Source organism: Arachis ipaensis, chromosome B09, assembly GCF_000816755.2.
Source record: "Arachis ipaensis cultivar K30076 chromosome B09, Araip1.1, whole genome shotgun sequence".
NCBI lineage: Eukaryota > Viridiplantae > Streptophyta > Magnoliopsida > Fabales > Fabaceae > Arachis > Arachis ipaensis.
The window spans coordinates 17,628,811-17,643,798 of record NC_029793.2 but is presented as its reverse complement, the minus strand read 5'-3'; the positions used below and the strand labels follow the sequence as shown (position 1 = coordinate 17,643,798).

The window sequence follows — 14,988 nt, the reverse complement described above, 5'->3', positions numbered from 1 at the left end:
ATATAGAAAATTAGAGTAGAGAGTCAAGGATACAAAATATTGAAGCTCCGAGCTCAGCCTGCAAAGTTAAGGCTGGCCAGAGAATATTTACATACATAAATATGAAATCCGAATCCCAAAATATACAAAAGAAACCCTAATTCTCCATAAAACCTCTATGAGGTGCAAAAATAAAATAAGTTCATAGGGAGAGTCTATACACAAGATGTATCTAAACAGAACAAAAGATAATATCCCAAAAGTCCCACTTCGCTGCAGAGAACTCCAGACGCCTAGCGAGGAGCCGCCCGACCTACATTTGAAAAACATAAATATCCGTATGGAATGAGAACTGAAGGTTCTCAGTATGGTAATGGTGCCACATACATAAGATATAAGGTCCTGAGAAAGCCAGAGGCAATTCTAGAACTCCGACACTTAGATTATAAAACTTGAAGATTTAAAACGGAAAACCATAAACGGGGTGGTCCTCTAAGGTTCTTAAACTTAACCAAAACCTAACTAAAACACTCAATGCTCTGCCTTTCCTACAATCTCCGGTGGAACCACACAAACAAACAAACAGACAATGGAAAACACAATTAGAGTACAAGTAATGCAGGTAGCAAGTATAACAATTAGGCATACTAATTCACATAGGCATTCCCAATTAATACACAAGCAAGCAAAGCAAACATATGCATATGATGTATGCCTGTCCTATGGCTAATGAGTCTCATCTATCGATTATCAAGCCAACCCGACATGTCCAACTGCTAAACCCTAGACAGTCCCTCGTACGCGCATCCCCAAGAGTCTATGCATGGCTTTTTCTGATTCATAAATAAATTCTGCTCATTGGGGGAACCTTCCCGGGGATTTATAAGTGCCCGGTCAGCCTTGCGACGTAAGGTCAACAGAGTATCGAGTCTCAACCTGGAGCACATGGTGGCAAGCCACTGTTCTTTACCCAGGAAAAAAACTCATATCTCAGATAAAAGAAGTGCATAAGCCATATTATCATTCATATTCATTCATAATCATTACATAATCATTTATTATGGCCATAAACATCACATATACGTCATATCTTTGCACTTCTCATACATAATTCATCATATTTCAAGCTTACTTCACCTCCAAGTTACCATCCCTTCCTAACTTCATCTCATCACTAAGCATACAACTAAGATTTATGGGCTAAGAGAGTAAAAATAGAGGTTTAGAGGTTCAAAATTAGGTTTTAAAACATAAAATTTACTTTGCTGAAAATAGAGATTCCGCGTATGCGTCACATGGTTCACGTACGTAGGGTTCAACCCAAAAAGATTGACCGCACCACGTGCTAGCATTCGCATACGCGCCCCCTCAAGAATTCAGTTCTCGTGTATGCATTACCTGCTCGCGTACTCGAGGCCTCAAATCTGAAGGGAATGGCCGCGTCGCGTGCAAGTGTCTACCTACGTGGATGCTGCAGGGTAGGCAAAATTTTTAAGTGCTACAGAATTTCAGTTTTACATACCGAACTTTCGACTTACATAACTTTTTCTTTTTAAACCATTTTTCATCCGTTCTTTGAACGGTATAAACTTCACGAACCCAATTTTCATATGAAAAAAGTTTGAAAAGGTTTGGGGGCCTGGAAGCTGAGTTATGGCTCGCCGAAAGTCGGCCAAAAATTAGTTTTTCACAAAATTGATCAAACCTCTATCTTCACCAATCTCATATCTCAATGCCAAAAATCTAAGCTTTTTTACAACATCTAAATCATACCAATTCACATTTCAATGCTCAATTCATTTCATAATACTCCAATACACAACTCCAATAAGCTTAACATCTTCAACTCACAATTAATCAACACAACTTCAAAGTTCATACTCAATTCATAATCATATACTCAACTATCATCGTCATGGTTCATCATTATCAATAATTCACTAATTTCAATATTATCAACCCATTCTCAATCAATAATGCAATTCGACAATTACCACAACATTTATAACACAAGTCCTCAATCTCATCAATCATCATTACATATTATAACATGTTCAACCTTTCACCAAAACCACTAAACATGCATCAAACATACAGTTTAGCTTATCCTAAGTCATCTAGCCTAAGTTTTTACAAGACATTATATATTATATACGAGAAACCAAAATCATACCTTGGCTGATTTTCTCGTATAATCCAAAGACATCTCAATTAGGCAAGGTCCAAGTCTCCACCACCAAAATTCAGCACCCAAAGCTCTCACTCAAGCTTCCAATCTTTTCAATTTTGTTCCAAATCCACTTATAAACTACCTAACACATATTATCACATCCATATTCATAAACTCAATACTCAATCACAATTAACTAAGGGATTCATTAGAGTTTGAGGATCCTTACCTTGTATGTGCCTTAATCACACAAAAGTCCGCTAATTCTTCAAGTTAATCTAACCCTAAAACATCAAATTAACCAAAAATCTCAACACCCCAAAACATATAATTTTCGAAAATTAGGGAAGGGATAACTGATAAACTCTAATTTTGTGGTTTATCTTGTGTTGAATTTGGTGGATTTTATCAACTTTTCTCACATTTATTCAATGAAATAGCATGCTTTTGTAATTCTCCCTAATTTGTGCTTAAGAGTTAAAACATGCTTTTTAGCCCTTAAAATAGCTAAATTTAATTCACTTTAATTCTATTCGATGCCTTGATATGTTTGTTGAGTGATTTCAGATTCATAAGGCAAGTATTAGATGGAAGAAGTGAAGAGAAAAGCATGCAAAGTAGAGAATTCATGAAGAAATGAGCATTTGAAGAATTCAAGGCCTCGCGCATGCGTCATCCACGCGTACGCGTGAAGAGGACATTCATGGCCACGCGCACGCGTCACCCACACCTAAGCGTGAGGAAGGAATCTTCTAGAGACGCGCACGCGTCGTCCACGCGTACGTATGATGCTGATTACGTGACCTCATTAAAGTGAAAATGCTGGGGGCGATTTCTGAGCTTTCCAAGTCCAAATCCACTCATTTTTTAGGCTATTTGATGCATAATTCAAGATTGGACAAATGGGGAGCAATTAGTAGTGTAGGAAACATGCTTTAGGTTAGTTCTAGAGAGAGAAGCTCCATCTTCTCTCTAGAAATTAGGGTTCTTAGTTTAGTCTTCTCTTAGATTTAGGGTTTAATTCTTGTTTTCATCTAGTTTTATTTATAATTTCTTATTCTTACATCTTTGTTCTTCTTAGTTTCCTTGTTAATTTCTCTTTTGAGCTACTCTTTTATGTTGATGAACTCTTGTTACTTTGATTTTCATTTAATGCAATTTATGTTTTATGTTCCTTTATTGTTTAATTGAGTTGTTATTATTGTTTCCTTACAATTGGTAGTTGTAGATTTATTATTTTTGCACTTTTATGATGCTTTCCTTTTATGCCTTCCAAGTGTTTGACAAAATGTTTGGTTGGATGTTAGAGTAGTTTTTAAGCATTCTTGGCTTGGAAAGAGAAATTAGGCAATCTTGAGTCATTAATACCCAACTTATGTTGGTGATCTAGAGTTGTTAGTTAATATTATTTTCATTGACTCTAATCTCTTGCTAATTCAATTAGTAAGTTGATTAGGACTTTTGGATTGAGCTTAACTAGTCTTATTTGACTTTCTTCCTATGTTGAAGATAACATTGTACCTTCTTCCGATGTTGAAGATGACTTAATAGGATTAGCTCTTGTTAATCATTGTATGATAATTAATGACTAGGATAGAAAGCATATATTCTCAATAAGTAATTGCTTTCTTTAATTGTTTTCTTTATTTTATTTTCATTTAATTTTTTGCCTCTTTATCAACCCAACCCGTGAAACTCATAACCAATAATTAGGCATTCGATTGTAATTCTTAGGGAGAATGACCCGGGACTAATACTCTTGGTTATTTTTATTGGGTTGGACTTGTGACAACCAAAATTAAACTTTGATTGAGGATTGTTTGTTGGTTGGGAACTATACTTCGACAAGATTATTTGTGTGAAATTTCTAACCGACAAAAACCTTATCAATAACTGAGATTGAAACTGAAACTTCCTTTGGCTATTGGGCATTGTAGAACTCGACGCGGTGAATGCGTGGCCACAAACGGTACGGCGATCGGAGCTCAGAGTTGAAAGATATATCAATTTCAGTGTTTGAATGAGGGTTTGTGAATTGGGAAATGTTCTTCTCCCCAGGCAGAGCTCTTCAGCATTTTGCATGAAGAAGGAGAGAGAATGAGCTGAAGCTCATTATGTTTATGCATTGGGTTGGGCCCCTTGGGCCCGGTTCGGCCCGTTCAGCCCAATTTTGGGTCAAATTTTTTAAAATTAGTGACTAAATTCTTATTTTAATTAGTTCTATCTCATTAAACTATAAAATTCATATTTCTTATTTCTTTAATTAATATTTAATTTATTAATTAATTATTCGTTAATTATGTGGGATTTATAATTATATCCTACCCACCTAATTTAAGAATTTTGCCTTTAAAATTCAGATTTAGTTACCTAAAAAGAGGTATGTGTATTCCTTTCGCGTTTCGGATTCAAGTTCCCATGTGTGTTCTTCGATTCCAGCTCGACTCCTAGCGACTTTCACTAATGAAACCTCTTTTTCATGCAGTCTTTTCACACTGGTGTCATCAATTCTAACTGGAGCCACTTGAAGTGTCAAATCTTCTCTTACTTGGATCAGGAGTATACTTTCAAAGATACGACACGTGAAACACGTCATGTAGGTTCAAAAGATGCAGCGGTAAGGCAATTCTGTAAGCCACTGGTCTAATCTCCTTTAGAATCTGAAATGGACCGATATAACGGGAGTTTAATTTCTTTATTTTGATTGCTCTACCCACTCCGATTTTTGCTGTCGTGTTGTTAAGTTCAGGTATAATTTGGTTTTCGGTTCTTTTGTTGGCATGAATCACTATGGTCATTCTACACTTTTTGGATGTGTTTTGATGAAAAATGAGGATATTCAATCATTTAAATGGTTATTTGAATGTTGGCTTCATTACATGGGAGAAAAGACTCCAAAAGACATTCTTACCGATCAATGTGCATTAATGCAAAGGACTATTGAGATTTGCATGCCAACTACAATTCATACATGTTGTATTTGGCATATTATGAAGAAGATTCCACATAAATTAAATGGTTACAAGAGACATGAAGAAATTCAACAAGAGATAAGTCATGTTATTTGAAACTCTTTTACAAAAGATCATGATAGAAATTGGAATGATTTTGTAACGAAGTATTATAGACAATAAGTGGCTGTCAGCTAACAGTGGCTTTATTAGATATTTTGGTGTTGTTTAATTGTAATAACATTAATAAATTCTATACACTTTCGGTGTTGTACTGTCTAATTTACTATTTTGATATTTTTTTTAGAACTTTTTGAAGATCGACATTTATGGATATTAATATATGTAGATCACCACTTTTGGGTTGGGATGAGAAGTACACAAAGAAGTGAGAGCATGCATACTTTTTTAACAAATTTATTATGCGTAATAGCTCATTGATTTAATTTGTGAAACAATATGATCATTGCCTAGAAAGCAAAGAGCAAAAAGAGAGAGAATCTGATGCTGTAGATTTTTATACTATCATGCCTTGTACAACAAAGTCACAAATAGAAGCTCAATTTCAGCATGTGTATACTTATGCGAAGTTCAGGGAAGTTCAAGCACAATTTAGAGAAAATGTGAATTGTATCATAAGATCAACATAATCCGCTCTAGGTTTCATGGCATGTGAAGTTTTAGAACAGGTTTCAAACTCCAAATTTAACAAGTTTGTGGTTACACACAACACAATATCATGTGAAGTAAAATGCCAAGGCTTATTATTCGAGTTAAGAGGCATTTTGTGCCATCATTGTTTGAGTGTGAATTAAGTTTTGAGCGAGTAGATAAATTAGCACCAAGATATATATTGAACATCGGAGTAAGAATGTAAAGAGGAGGCACACACATATGAAGAGCAGCCATGATGAGCCTTTATTAGAGGCAAGAAGTAGGAGATTTTATGATTTAATGTTTCAGTCACACAATATATATGAATTTGCATCAAAATCAATGGAGTTGGTTGTATTTTTGTAGAGCACTTATGATAATGTGATGATTGAGATGCAAGAACATAAAGCAAAAAGTAAAGAAAAATGCTTTTTATCACATGAAGATGCTTCCTTGGATCAGATTAACGACCTTCAAAGTCTGCCGCATGTGAGAATAAGAGGATGTCCCAAAAATAGATTGGGATTAAATACTGAAAAATAAATTGAAAATGCATCAAAGATAAAGAAAAAGAAAGTCGTCAGTGAGGTAAAATTGATGTGCTTTTACTAAATAAAATTGAAATTTTGCATGTAAATACGTGTGCTAATATGCTTTAAATTGTGTAGTTGAACCTTTTAAATGGTGGATCAATCATGCAGCCAAATTCAAGTCTTTATCATAGACAAATTATGAATTATCAATTCAGAGATTGAATACAATAAGATAGAACTTTCAGTTTTAATTTGAATGACATTCGGTATTTTTCGTTTAATATAATGAAATTGACATTTTTTTTATGAGTTGAGTTGTGTTAATGAATGCTAAATTTTAGGTGTTATTGTGTTTGTTGAATACTGAATTTTAGTTTTCTACAATTGTCTTGTGGTAAATAGTTTTGAATTTTAATATCAGCAATTTTTGCTAAATGCTTTCTGCAATGGTGTTGTGGTAAAGAGTTTTATGTGTTAATCCATTATATATATCTAATTTTGAAGCCAAAAATTGCCACATGGCATTTTCTCATTATACCTAAATAAGAAATGTTTCCCGCTTTTTTTAGTCTAATTGCAAATTTCCTGAAAAATGTTTCCCGCTTCTTTACTCACATTACAATCCCCAATTGCTTATTGAGATTAAGTTCTTAACAAAAAATTTCTTCCAATTTTAACCCTCTTTCACCTTTGAAGTTCCTATGCCCTGTTCCGCCTGAACCTTGGTCTCTAACAACTTCCGCAACCTTCACAGAACGCTGCCTCACGAGTCACTTCACTGGGTCTTCTTCTGCCATTTCCATTGCAACGATGCCCTCTACCACCAATTGAGTCGCTCAATCATCTGCTCTCTAGCACTGTTGACGATTCAATTCACCACCTTACCACTGCATCAGCTACTTCAGTTTCATGTGAGCAACTGTGTAATCTTTTCTACTCTTACCTTGATCCTAATATGATTCGAGAGTGGGTTTGTTCATAACTCTATGCTTATATTCAAGCAAGAGATTGGTCAATCGCTTTACTTTCTTTCACTGCATAGTACATGTTTGATGAATTTGAACTTAATAATCGGTGAATTACTTTACTTCTTTTTTCTTGCACATTACATGTTTGTTGAATTGCTATGCCTAAACTTAGTTGCTGATTTTTTTGAAGCATTGCTTCCTTGCACATTACATGTTTGATGAATTGCTTTGTATTATAAATATTAGGTAGCCGAACTTAATAATCAGTGAATTGCATCACTTCCTTTCTCTTGCACAATACATGTTTGATATATTGCTAGGCCTAAACTTAGTTGCTGATTTTTTTTATAGCATTGCTTCCTTGCACATTACATGTTTGATTAATTGATTTGTAGTATAAATATTAGGTAGCAGAACTTAATAATCAGTGAATTGCATCATTTCCTTTCTCTTGCACAATACATGTTTGATGAATTGCTAGGCCTAAACTTAGTTGCTGATTTTTTATAGCATTCCTTTCTATTCCTTACTCTTCCTCTGTCCTTAGTTTTCTTCTTCTTTCAAAAACAAAGAACACTTAACAAGAAGAAAGTCTTTCTACCAGGTCCTAGAGGCCTTCCAATAATTGGAAATCTTTACCAATTAGATACTTCTTCCCTTTATCTTCAGCTATTCCAATTCTCAAAGAAATATGGCCCTATATTCTCCATTCAATTAGGTCTAAGGCCAACAATTATTATTTCATCTTGGCCAAAGAAGCATTGAAAAATCATGATCGTGAATTTTCTGGAAGACCAAACATGATTGCTCAACAAAAACTTTCCTATAATGGATTGGAGATGTTCTTTTAATTTTATATTCTTATAAGCAGACTATAATATATTAATTCAGATTGAACTTTATGTGGACCTAATCATTGTAGTGTATTGCATTACATGATATCAATTGAAACTTTAATTATCACATGAACCTCATTTCAATCTATTATACATGCTATCATTCTTATTTCAATCACATATGGCATTTAACTTGAATTTATACATAAGTTGTTTATACATATCTAAGTAATACTTATTCATTAGTTTGTATAAATTTTATTAGACATCTTTAATTTAAATTGCTTTCTATTTTAAATTATTATATTATGATTTAGCATTCGATATTAGAGCTTATTAGTTTATTCTGTTGTAATTTTTGCAGTTATTATTAGGAAGAAAAGAATGAATTCTACTAAAGATGAGTGCAGAAAGGCTAGATTAAGAAGAAAATCAATATTACTGTTGAAAAGAGGGCAACAAAAAAGAACTGGTGACTCTCAAATTGATGAAAGGAATATGAAAAATTTAGGAAAAAGAAAAGTGTTAGCTGAAATCACTCATAGAGAGTCAAAAAAGAAAAAGATTTTCATTGGTATTGGTGAAAATTCAAAAAAAAAAAGCTGCAAGGATAGAGAGTTTGTTGCAAGTACTTTATACCTACCAGCACATATGTTGACTGATGAACTTGAAAGATTAGAGTCCTTTACACAAATATTTTTTAATCCAAATGCATTTCAATATGGAGTAGCTGCAGGTCAAGATTATTCAAATACAAAGAAATCTATGACACATCCAAGTTGTCATTTATCTTCTAGACGACATGTGATCAGTGGGATGAAGTTATTTTCTCAAGATTCTGAATTTGATATTTTAGAAGATGGATTAGTCTCTGTTAGAGTTGATTATGATTTCAACTATGATGATATTTCTGGTGAGTTTGCTATGAGAAATTAATTTTTTTTATGCTATTAGTACTGTTACCCATTCTTTAAGTTAGTTTAGTGTTTAACTTTTCTATTTTATATGCAAGCAGCTTCTCAAAAATTTTACTCTCTGAGCATTGGTTTAGATGAAAGTAACACTGATTTTCAAGAAGGTACTATTATGCTATATTTTTATTATATTGTTTCACGTATATTTATTTTGTCAATTACTTTTACATTTATTTCATTTTGAAGTTAAATTTATTTAGTTGAGAAATATTATATTTGATATGATACAGGTAATGGTCACCAAGAAAATAACTTTCAGTTCACATATGGAGGTAAAAGGTTACTTTTTACCTATAAATATTCTTTTCCTTTTGTATTGTATATTCTAAAGAAAAAATTTTGTCATATAATACAGATTATTTTGATTTCGGTGATCCAATTTCAATTTGTCAAGAGTGTGGTGCTTTAATGTGGTATGATGAAAGAAATCGAAAAAATAGAAATTATATCATTCCAGAGTTTAGTCTATGCTGCAGTTTAGGAAAAGTGCAATTGCCTTTTCTAACAGAGCCTCCTGAAGTTCTAAAAGAGTTACTTTATGACTATGGTTCAAAGCATTACAAGAATTTTCAAAATAATATCAAAGTATATAATCAAATGTTTGCATTTACTTCTTCTGCTGGAAAGGTGGACTCATCTATAAACAAAGGCCATAGACGTGCTCCAACAGTCTACAAGATTAGTGGAGAAAATGTTCATTATATTGGTAGTTTAATGCCTATGCCCGGTGAAAAACCTAAGTTTGCTCAGTTGTATATCTATGACACAGAAAACGAAGTAAACAATAGGATAGCACCATTTAGGTAATTTGCTTTATGTAAACTCGATTACTAATATGTTGTTTTTTCCATTTATATTTTCTGTCTATTTTCTATATCATTTTGTTTAGCTATAGAAGTTCTTATTTTTTTTACTTCTTTTTTATTGATGTTGTAGGTCAAATGATTCTGAATATACTATTGACTCTGAGATTGTTGGCAAGTTACAAAAGATGTTAGATGAGAATAATACTTTGGCAAAATCATTTAGAATGGCGAAAGAAAGATTTGCAGGTTCTAATACAGAACATGTAAGGTTGAAGCTTTTAAGTTCAAGGGAAAAAGATGGAAGAATTTATAATTTGCCTGATGTTTTTGAAGTGGCAGCTTTAGTTGTGGTGATATTGATTCTCTTTCATCAACCAGAGATATAATCTTAGAAAGGCAAGATGGTCGCTTAAAGCGTATAAATGAGATTCATGTTGCTTATCTTGGTTTACAATATCCACTTCTTTTTCCATATGGAGAAGATGGCTACAGAATTGATATTCAACATAAAATCATCGGAAGTTTGAAACCTAACAAGAGGAGAAAATTGACCATGCGACAATTTTTTGCATTTAGGCTTCAAACCAGGAAAACAGAAGCTCTAACAATACTGGTTTCTAAAAAACTTTTTCAGCTATTTGTAGTGGATGCTTACACTATGATTGAGTCAGAACGTTTGTTATATTTTAGGATTCATCAAAAGGAACTTAGAGCTGATGATTACAAGAGTTTGAAAAATGCTAAATCTACAGGTCAAATAAGTGGCTCAAGTGTAGGAAAAAGAATAGTTTTGCCATCAAGTTTTATAGGAGGTAGGTGTTATATGGATGGCTTATACCATGATTGTGTTGCAATTTGTGGCCATGTTGGTTATCCAGATTTGTTTATCACTTTCACATGTAATTCAGAATGGCCAGAAATCAAGCGACTCTTAGACCCTTTACATCTCAAACCAGTAGACTGTCTTGACATTGTTTGTCAAATGTTCAAAATGAAGCTTGATATGCTAATTAAAGATTTGAAAAAGGAAAGATTCTTTGGTAAAGTTGTTGCTGGTAAGGTGTACATTAAAAAAAGTATATACTATTTTAAGAACATCAAGTATATCTATAGTTGCTAATATGTACTATATTATGATTTATGTGCAGATGTTCATACAATTGAATTTCAGAAACGAGATATACCACATGCTCATATTTTGATATTCTTGGATTCTTTAAGCAAATTTCCAGATCCAAAAGATATAGATAAAGTAATTTGTGCTGAGATTCCTAATCAATTTGAGCATCCAGAGTTGTACAAGGCTGTAAAAAAATTTATGCTTCATGGTCCATGCGGTTTTGTAAATATATTTTCACCATGCATGAAAGAAGGTCGTTGTTCAAAGTTTTATCCCAAGTCTTTTGCTGATTTAACAACTATTGATGCTGAAGGGTATCCAATATATAGAAGAAGAAAGACTGGTTGTTATGCTAAAAAAGGAAATGTGGCTCTAGATAATCGCTATGTTGTTCCTTATAATCTTTCTTTGCTAATGAAATATCAAGCACACATGAATGTTGAGTGGTGTAATCAGAGCAGAGCAATTAAGTATCTCTTCAAATATATAAACAAGGGTTACGATCGCATCACTACTATTTTAGATAATGCTGATGATAGTGAATGCTCAAATAAAGTTATTGATGAAATAAAAAACTATCTTGATTGTAGAAATATATCCCCATGTGAAGCTGTTTGGAGAATATTTGCATACCCTATTCATTCTAGAGAACCTGCTATACAGAGATTGAGCTTTCATTTGCCTGGTCAGAATCCAATTCTATATGAAGATGGTGAAGATATTGATAATATTCTGTCAAAACCCGGGATTGATCAATCAATGTTTACTACATGGATGGATGCTAATAACAATTACTCGGAGGCTAAAGAGTTGACATATTCTGAGTTTCCAATATTCTTTGTTTATAATAAAAAAGAAAAAATATGGTCAAGAAGAAAGTGTGGCTATACTATTGGAAGGATTTATTATGTACCTCCAACATGTGGAGAGTTATTTTATTTACGAATGATGTTGAATTTTGTTCGAGGTCCTACCAACTATGACCAAATCAAAAGTGCAAATGGTGTTATTCACAATAGCTTTAGAGATGCTTGCTTTGCTTTGGGATTACTTAATGATGATAGAGAATATATTGAAGCTATCAAAGAAGCTTCATGTTGGGGTTTAGGTGATTATCTAAGGAAGCTTTTCACTGTGATGTTGATGTCAAATAGTGTGAGCAAACCAGAACATGTTTGGGAAGAAACTTGGAGCCTTCTATCTGATGATATTTTGTATAATGAAAGAAAATTGTCTAAAAATTCAGGTTCTCCTTTGATTCTAATAAAAATTTATTTTTTAATGATTCATATTGTGTTTCTTACTATAACTATTTTATTTGTTCTTATATTATTTTTTCTTTTTTTGCAGATTTATCTTTGACTGATGATTAGCTAAAAACAAGATGCTTATATGAAATTGAGATGATATTGCAAGATAATAGGAAGAGCTTAAAGGAATATCCTCATATGCCTTTTCCAGAATGTTTTGTAAGGCTGAAATTTCAAAATGGTTTAATTTATAAGGAGCTAAACTATGACAAGAACAATTTGAAAAATGAATTTCAGACATTATTCTCATCCTTAACACAAGAACAACAAGGTGTTTTTGAGAAAATTGTGGAAGCAGTTTCTAAAGAAAATGGTGGAGTATTCTTTGTATATGGCCATGGAGGAACATGTAAGACTTATCTCTGGACAGTTTTGACTTCTTTTTTAAGGTCACAAGGAATGATTGTTCTTACTGTTGCATTGAGTGGAATTGCTGCTTTGCTACTACCTGGAGGTAGAACATCTCATTCTAGGTTTGCTATACCATTAACGGTGCATGAGGATTCTGTATGTAATATTAAACAAAATAGTGAACTAGCTGAGTTGTTAAAGCAAACAAAGCTTATCATATGGGATGAAGCATTTATGGTTCACAGATATAGTGTTGAGGCAGTTGATAAAAGTTTAAGAGACATTATGTCATCTACAAATAATAATAATGCTAATTTGCCTTTTGGTGGGAAGGTAGTGGTTTTTGGTGGTGATTTTAGAAAAATTCTTCCTGTCATTCCTAGAGGTGGTAGGATAGAAATTGTTAATGCAAGCATATGTTCCTCTTACATATGGGACTATTGTAGTGTTTGAGACTTACAAAAAATATAAGATTAGAGGAATCTTCACATGCTGATAATGATGAATTGGCTTTGTTTTCACAATGGATCTTAAATGTTGGAGATGGCAATATAGGTGGGCCTAATGATGGCATCTCTGAGATTATAATTCCTACTGAGTTGCTCATATCAAATTTTGAAGATCCTCTTAGTTCTATTGCGGATTGTATATATCCAAATCTTCTTGAAAATCACTTGGATTCTAATTGGTTGCAATCACGAGAAATTCTTTGTTCTACGCTTGATGTCGTTGAGAAGGTAAATCAATATATTATCATGAAAATTTCAGGAGATGAAAAAATTTAATTGAGTTCAGATAGTGTTGACAAATCTTATGGAAGCGGATAGTATGCTACTGAAACACTTACTCCAAAATTTTTAAATAGCCTCCAATGTTCAGGATTACCTCATCATGCTTTGAAGTTGAAGGTTGGAATTCCTATAATGCTTTTAAGAAATCTAGACCAATTTGCAGGTTTATGTAATGGCACCAGGCTAATTATAACAAGGTTATCTAATCATGTTATAGAAGCAGAAGTATTAGTTGCAAGCTATCTTGGCAAAAAGGTCTTAATCCCACGCATGTGTATGTCTCCTTCTCAATCACCATGTCCTTTCAAATTGGATAGGAGACAATTTCCTATTGTGGTCTCATATGCCATGACCATCAATAAAAGTCAAGGACAATCTCTTAGCAATGTTGGAGTGTATCTTCCTAAATCCGTGTTTAGTCACGGACAACTTTATGTTGCTATATCTCGTGTTTGAAGTAAGAAGGGGTTGAAAATTCTTATTCACAACAAAGAAGGGCATGTTTTAAGTAGCACAACAAATATTGTATTCAAAGAAATTTTCTCAAATTTAAAATAGCATGTTATTTTTTATTACTACTATTTGTTATTTTTTTATTATTTTTATTCTACATTACAATTAAATATTTTAGATATTTTTATTATATTTTATCATAGTTAATTTTAGTCTAAATATACCCGTGATTTTTTACGGGTAAAAATACTAAATACTACTAATTTCAATATTACAACATGTTAAACAATTTACTATCTATTATTTTTCATCAAAGTACATCAAAGAAGTGTAAAATTTTCCAATATCCATGGACCTGCTATTTTTTCACATATTTACAAAGAGCTTCTTTAACTTGGATATCTTCCTCTACTTTCTCCTTTGACACTTTCAAACTAAATAGCACCAAAATTATATCAAGACAGTACAAAAATTATTGAATAGGAATAAAGAAATTATGTTATATATGAGAACTTATAAGGCTGCAGGCAGTAAACTCTTTTTTTTTTCCTTTTTTTATGTTTTTTTTTTTGAAAAAAATCTTAAAGGAAATTCTTGTATTTCTTTTCTAAGAAAAAGAATATGAAATTATAGTTACGAGCAAAGCTATTCATATTAAAAGCACATAAGCTACTCAATTGTAACACAGTAAATTTATATTTAAAAAATGAAAAAAATAAGAGAAATGATATGAAGCCATTTTGTACATTTAAAGACCTTTCAATGTTTGACTGTGTTTGAAACACAGGATCATTTTCATAGACAAATTGACAGTCGGTATTCTAACAAAAAAGAATAGTTTTTAAGAAATTATATAAAGAAATAAAAAGAAAACAATATAAAATCTTGGTTTTACCGTTCTGAAAAAGCACGCTAAGCTTTTGTTGAGTCTTCTTCACTTTTTTGTTTTTAGTTTGAACAATCTTTTTTTTATATGTTGTTTTCTGTGAAACATCTTTTTTTTTCTTCACCTCTGCAAGTTTGGCATTCTTCTTTGTTTCTCTTTCTGTTTTTTTATTTTTATTTTCTCCTTCCTTTCTTCTCTTCTGAAAT

General features: G+C 32.6%; 1 protein-coding gene and 1 pseudogene across 1 annotated transcript; both read left to right on the top strand.

Annotated features, from left to right (window-relative positions):
* On the top strand, positions 7,128 to 12,364 carry LOC107615071. The gene is made up of 9 exons (XM_021111784.1): positions 7,128 to 7,198; positions 9,107 to 9,169; positions 9,296 to 9,337; positions 9,421 to 9,868; positions 10,002 to 10,221; positions 10,506 to 10,683; positions 10,780 to 10,926; positions 11,020 to 12,237; positions 12,342 to 12,364. Exons 4-9 carry the CDS (start codon positions 9,474 to 9,476, stop codon positions 12,362 to 12,364), a joined length of 2,181 nt encoding a protein of 726 aa, XP_020967443.1. The 5' UTR covers positions 7,128 to 7,198; positions 9,107 to 9,169; positions 9,296 to 9,337; positions 9,421 to 9,473.
* Positions 12,395 to 14,001, top strand: LOC110262483 (annotated as a pseudogene).

Coding starts and splice junctions, on each gene's coding strand:
- LOC107615071 (XM_021111784.1), top strand. CDS start 9,474: ATGTGGTATGATGAAAGAAATCGAAAAAATAGAAATTATATCATTCCA. Junction 9,869..10,001: donor AATAGGATAGCACCATTTAG/GTAATTTGCTTT, acceptor TTGATGTTGTAG/GTCAAATGATTCTGAATATA. Junction 10,927..11,019: donor CTTTGGTAAAGTTGTTGCTG/GTAAGGTGTACA, acceptor ATTTATGTGCAG/ATGTTCATACAATTGAATTT.